Genomic DNA, 6,693 nt, shown 5'->3' on the forward strand with positions numbered 1-6,693 from the left:
GCCATTTCACTAAGTCCTTACAGCATATCCCAATCGAGAGGAAAAAGAACAGTCCATCCATTAGTCTTAGTCCGGCTCAGATGCTAGTTTCCACCCATGTTATTGGAGACACCACTGCAGGGCTGAAACTGGGCTTCCATGATGGCCCCAGAAAGGGGCCACCACAGGGGAGCTGTCCCCTCATCCCTCTTATATGACATCATCACAGATTGGAGTTAGTAAGAGATGGCAGCACAGAGGCCGTTCTATTCTCCCAGGGTTCTGTGCCCTCACTCTGTGGCAGTTTACAAACAGACAGTTGGCAGTTTAACTTGCTTTGACGGGCTCCTTGGCCTTGGCCGCCGCCTTGGCTACCTTCATTTTAGCTTTCTTAAGTGCCTTCTCTTGCGCTTCCTTCTCTTCCTCCAACTTCTCCTTTTCCTTTTTCTTCTCCTGCTTATCCGACTTGTACTTCCAGACTGGAGGCTCCAGGTGGCCCTTGTGCCTCTTTGTCTTCTTCGCCTTCTTGGGTGTTTTGTCCGCAGACTTAGTGAAGGTGATCGTGGGGATGCAGCTGGATGGGAAGACACTGTTGCGATTCGCCAAAGAATGGGGGAGGAAGTTCTGGACGCTGTTTGCAGTCGTTGAGAGAACACTATCCCTCCGCTCTGTGTCAGAGCAGCAGTTGGCGAGCGAGAGGGAGGACGACGACCGTGCCGGCGTGAAGGAACACTTCACACCGTTACTATGACACACAGAGCTCTCCTCCAGTTCCTTGCTGCTGTGCTTTTCCATCAGCTCTGGCACGGCCAGCCGCCGCTTCCCGACCTCGGGGGGGCTGGTGGGGCAGAGTGGCCGGCAGCCCATGGAGACTAGTGGACTGTGGATGGATGTTGTCATCCTGACCATGTGGTCCAACACCCCATTGTCCTGAGGGTCGTTGGGGAAGCTGAATGTCAAGCTGTCCTTCAGACGCTGGGTCAGGTTCTTGGGGGCCATGGCTTTAGAAGATAGAAGAAAATTACTTTATTGTCAATATAAGAATATATGCCATTTAGCAGACACTTTGATCCAATTAGTACAGAGACACGGAAATTTGTATTTTTCCTTTATACCTACCCACCCAAGACACATACATAGCCTCCACACATGGGTCCACCGCAGTGCCCCTGAAGCAGTTTAGGGGTTAAGTGCCGTGCTCAAGGGCACAACAGCAGGCGATGTAGCCTATTTAGGATTGTGATGCCAGCATCCCTCCCTGCCATATTTTTCCCAGTTGGTGCGGGGATTTGAACCGCCAACCCTCTGGTTCTCATCTCTCAAACCTTTCGCCACCAGCTCCTTCAGCTCGGGCCACTCCATCACGTAGCTATCGCAGAACTGTTCAGCGATGGGACACGCCTGGAGGCGGCGGAGACGCTGTAGGACCTCAAAACGACCTGTCTTCAGGGCCCAGTCTGTAATGCTTTTCCCTTTGACATCGTCCACTACGTTGATATCAGCACCTGGTAAGTGGTCAGGGAAAGAGAGGGCAGGGAAATGGAGAGAGAGAGAGAGAGAGAGAGAGGGAGGAGGGAAATGGAGAGAGAGAGAGAGAGAGAGGGAGGAGGGAAATGGAGAGAGAGAGAGAGAGAGAGGGAGGAGGGAAATGGAGAGAGAGAGAGAGAGAGAGAGAGGGAGGAGGGAAATGGAGAGAGAGAGAGAGAGAGAGGGAGGAGGGAAATGGAGAGAGAGAGAGAGAGAGAGAGAGAGAGAGAGAGAGAGAGAGAGAGAGAGAGGAGGGAAATGGAGAGACAGAGAGAGAGAGAGAGAGAGAGAGAGAGAGAGGAGAGAGAGAGAGATAAAGGAGAACGGAGACACATAAAACCATGAGAGAAACTGGGCATGATCAGATTTTCAGAAGGTAACGTGTGAGGCATGTACTGTGCTAAGAATCCTGGGACTAAACACCTCCCTCTGCAACTGGATCCTGGACTTCCTGACGGGCCGCCCCCAGGTGGTAAGGGTAGGTAACAACACATCTGCCACACTGATTCTCAACACGGGGGCCCCTCAGGGGTGCGTGCTCAGTCCCCTCCTGTACTCCCTGTTCACCCATGACTGCATGGCCAGGCACGACTCCAACACCATCATTAAGTTTGCCGACGACACAACAGTGGTAGGCCTGATCACCGACAACGATGAGACAGCCTATAGGGAGGAGGTCAGAGACCTGGCCATGTGGTGCCAGGATAACAACCTCTCCCTCAATGTGACCAAGACAAAGGAGATGATTGTGGACTACAGGAAAAAAAAGAGGACTGAGCACGCCCCCATTCTCATCGACGGGGCTGTAGTGGAACAGGTTGAGAGCTTCAAGTTCCTTGGTGTCCACATCACCAACAAACTATCATGGTCCAAACACACCAAGACAGTCGTGAAGAGGGCACGACAAAGCCTATTCCCCCTCAGGAGACTGAAAAGATTTGGCATGGGTCCTCAGATCCTCAATAAATTCTACAGCTGCACCATCGAGAGCATCCTGACTGGTTGCATCACCGCCTGGTATGGCAACTGCTTGGCCTCCGACCGTAAGGCACTACAGAGGGTAGTGCGTACGGCCCAGTACATCACTGGGGCCAAGCTTCCTGCCATCCAGGACCTCTATACCAGGCGGTGTCAGAGGAAGGCCCTCAAAATTGTCAAAGACTCCAGCCACCCTAGTCATAGACTGTTCTCTCTGCTACCACACGGCAAGCGGTACCGGAGTGCCAAGTCTAGGTCCAAAAGACTTCTCAACAGCTTCTACCCCCAAGCCATAAGACTCCTAAACAGCTAATCATGGCTACCCGGGCTATTTGCACTGCCCCCCCCCCCCCCACCCCATCATTTTACGCTGCTGCTACTCTGTTAATTATTTATGCATAGTCACTTTAACTCTACCGACATGTACATATTACTTCAACTACCTCAACTAGCTGGTGCCCCCGCACATTGACTCTGCACCGGTACCCCCCTGTATATATAGCCTCCCTACTGTTATTTTATTTTACTTCTGCTCTTTTTTTCACAACACTTTTTTGTTTTATTCTACTTTTTTTATTAAAAATAAATGCACTGTTGGTTAAGGGCTGTAAGTAAGCCTTTCACTGTAATGTCTGCACATGTTGTATTCGGCGCATGTGGCCAATAAAAGTTGTTTTGATTTGATTTGATTTGATTTGAAAGTTCAAAGTCAGCATAATTGCCCCACCAAGTGGCCATTGAGGGAACACAGAACGGTGCAGGGAGATACAGGGCAGGAGATAAAAACGACACTATGAAAACTTTCACCATTTGTTTGTCTTGACTAATAATGAGACAGTATGATGATGGCCTTGACTAAATTATCGAATCTACAGTTTGAGGCAGGAGAATCTAAGGTTTCCATTAGGGTTAATTGGTTAATTAGCTCTTAGATGTGTAATTGGAGTCATTGTTGGATCAAGACTGACTCCCACTAGTGTCTATTTCAGAGGCTTGTCCTCAACCATTCATTGAGCTGAAGAGCAACACATTATAAGGCACGTAGATGAACACAAAAATACCCCCTACCCGCCACTGCTTATGAATGAGACTAGGTAATAGGGTGACATCATTTTGCCCTGTCTTGACTTAAGAACCAGTAACAGGTGTTACTGAGTGGAATTTTTCCAGAGCCGAGCCTATATCAGTCCTGGTAAATCCAGACAGGGCTAGCTAATCCAGCCTGTAACCTAAAATAGCTAGTCCCAGAATAGATAAGAAGATCGCAAAGGAAAACCACATCCTTAGATTTGCCCCTTAAACACAGCTAGGTGTGCGTCGCCATCTTCCTCCACCAAAATCTGTCATAATCATACCCTTGGTCTTTGTCTGAAATTGCACCCTATTCCCTATATAGTGCACTACTTCTGACCAGGCCCTTGCTTTTTCTTTTTTCACCCAGGGTCTTCATGATAACCATTGAAACATAACGAATAAAATAATAGTCATTCTATTTCTATGATGATAAATTGACAACCCATTTCACCCTAGTACCTGTGCATTTACTGATTCGAGAATAAGAAAAAATATACGTTATCAAATTGCCAGTATGGAGAGTGAGGATTTATGCGACCTGGAAAAGGAAAACCCATGAAAATTGTCTTTAGAAGACTTTCCAACCCAACTCAAGGAACTCAAATTCTTGATTTTCCTGACTTTAGTCACTTACCGGCCATTATGAGGGAAGACACACAGTCCTCCCTGCCCTGTAGGGCTGCCTTAATGAGGGCAGTGAAGCCTCTGATGTCCCTCACCTCCAGGTCTACCTTAGGGTAGTAGTTCAGGATGAAGTTGAGGATGGATATGTAGCCTGGGTGGAGAGAGGGGCTGTTATTAGGAAGATTGTTGTTACAGAATAACTAAATAGAAAATAAACTCCAGAATACTAGGGATCTTGACGCTCCACAAATTTAATTGATCTTGTACATAGCTGAATGCACTGCGACAGTGGTAAAGCGATTTATTTTCCAGATACATCCCTGATTATAATACTGTTGAACACAAAACCATAGGCCATGTTAAAGGTTGTAATGATATGATATGATCATGCTACCTTGCTCACCCAAGCTAGCCACCATAATATTGCAGTGCTTACCGGCCTGGGCAGCGATCATCACTGCTGTGCTGCCTTCGTTGTCCTGATGGTTGATATCTATCAGTGGACACGTGTGTAGACCATAGACGATGTCCACATAGCCTCTGGAGACAGCCAACATCAGGCCATTCTGACATGACAACAAATCAGAAACACAGACATGGTCATTAACTAGGTGTATGCTTTAATTGCAGTGTTTCTCAAACTTTTTTGCACCAGCAACCGGCACGCTTTGCTCTTCCTCCCCGTGGGACCGCTTTACATTAAAACCAACACTTGAGTAACTGACTTAAGCAGTGTCAGCTAACCATCTCAGGGACTGGCCCACATCATGCCAGAGGCCCAAGGACCAAAGGTTGAGAAATTCTGCTCTAATGTACAATATCTGGGTCCGTATGGTTTTGATGATAGTGGTGGATAATGTGAGGAACACCAGAGAGAAGCATTACACATCCTTATGTTACTATTGATAGTGTGGGCTAGTAAGGTGTGTGTGTGTGTATGTGTGTGTGTTTCTGTTTGTTTGTGTATCCTTACCCTGCCGTTGATGTCCAGCTCCATTACTTCTTCCTTAGTAACCCCCCTCTCCAGAACCCTCTGTAGGGTTAGCGCCTCGTTCCTGTTACAGGCCTCATACAGTGTAGAGGTGGTACCTCCTCCACCCCGCTCCATCTCATAGTCTGGCATGATAGAGTCCTCCGACACCAAGCTCGCCGTTTCTGACTCATTCTGAGAGAGTTCAGAGTCCTCGGGCGGGCTGGCGCCCAGGTGGGGGTCATCTAGTGCATGAGCCATTGCATTGACCTCCAGGAGCCCCAAGAGGAGGGGATCACGCCCAATCAAGAGGCCTCCTCGGCTCCAAGAAGGATGGGCTCAGACCCTGTGGAGGTAGAAAGGACCCTGCCTCGGCCCTGCTAATAATGACCGCATCCTGGAGGATCTCTGGAGGAGTAGACAGACAAACAATATGACTGTCTGGAGCACAGGAGGCTGCTGAGTGGAGAACGGCTCATAATAATGGCCGGAACGGAGCAAATGGATCCACCTATTCCGCTCTAGTCATTAACACCAGCCCGTTCTCTCCATTTAAGTTGCCACCAACCTCCTGTGGTCTGGAGGGGAACAGACATGCACACACACAAACACAATATGACTGTTACACTCGTACGCCACACAGAGACCTCTAATTCAATTACACATTGTGAAACGACTGGCTCACTCAATTATGTGATGAAGCACAAGTCCTGTTCGTACCCTGTTACGGTATGCATGTCTTCCCTTTCCCAAATATATCTATTTTTGATCAAAGAGTGTTTATCAACAGCTTATAGAGCATCTCTAAATCTTCTCTGATTCACAGAAATAAACCAGTTGGCATCTACAGGTATATATTGTATAAGAATAGCCATTAAACAATCCTTTAGAGGCTGTATATACCCTACATTTAGTGACCAATGTGACAGCAAAACATTTTATAATCATTAGCCTACATAGTTGGTTAACCCTGTCAAGTCCACATCTTTCAATCAATCTTGATCCATCAAATAGGTTTCTTCTGAACAACCTGCTAAGGTTCTCATTGACCTGAGACAGCATGGTCGTAACTCCTACATTTTCCATTGACAGCATGGTCTGAGTGTATGGATAGGTCTATTGATTGGTCCTAGTCCGTATGAGTGAGTGAGTGAGGTTCTAAAGTGGATGAGCCTCAGCTCACCCCAAACCTGAAGAGAGCCTTAATGCCTGATTCACCTGAATTGCGTTTGTTCAGATATTTTCTTTTTTTATATTGTTATTTTCATCACGGTTCCATCAACTATGGGGGATATGTAACCAGGCCAGCCCAGTACAGCTCGACTAGGGTTGGCTCGCTTAGGTCCTATAGTGTGAATAAGGCTGAGGAGAACCTGAGGAGAACCTGAGGAGGACCTGAGTAGAACCTGAGGAGGACCTGAGGAGAACCTGAGGAGAACCTGAGGAGAACCTGAGGAGAACATGAGGAGGACCTAGCCCTGCCACACCAGGTGTGATTGACAGGAGGTGGTGTAATCTGAGCCATTACGCAGTCAGAAATT

General features: G+C 47.8%; 1 protein-coding gene across 1 annotated transcript; it reads right to left on the reverse strand.

The window, feature by feature from the left end:
- Positions 1-306: 306 nt before the first annotated feature.
- LOC311149779 (photoreceptor ankyrin repeat protein-like) lies at positions 307-5,413 on the reverse strand (the record flags this gene model as incomplete). The annotated part of the gene is made up of 5 exons (XM_084187006.1): positions 307-980; positions 1,305-1,484; positions 4,193-4,333; positions 4,619-4,748; positions 5,156-5,413. 5 exons carry the CDS (start codon positions 5,411-5,413, stop codon positions 307-309), a joined length of 1,383 nt encoding a protein of 460 aa, XP_084043132.1.
- Positions 5,414-6,693: the final 1,280 nt, after the last annotated feature.

This window comes from Coregonus lavaretus (assembly GCF_964263955.1).
Source record: "Coregonus lavaretus genome assembly, chromosome: 22".
Lineage (NCBI taxonomy): Eukaryota > Metazoa > Chordata > Actinopteri > Salmoniformes > Salmonidae > Coregonus > Coregonus lavaretus.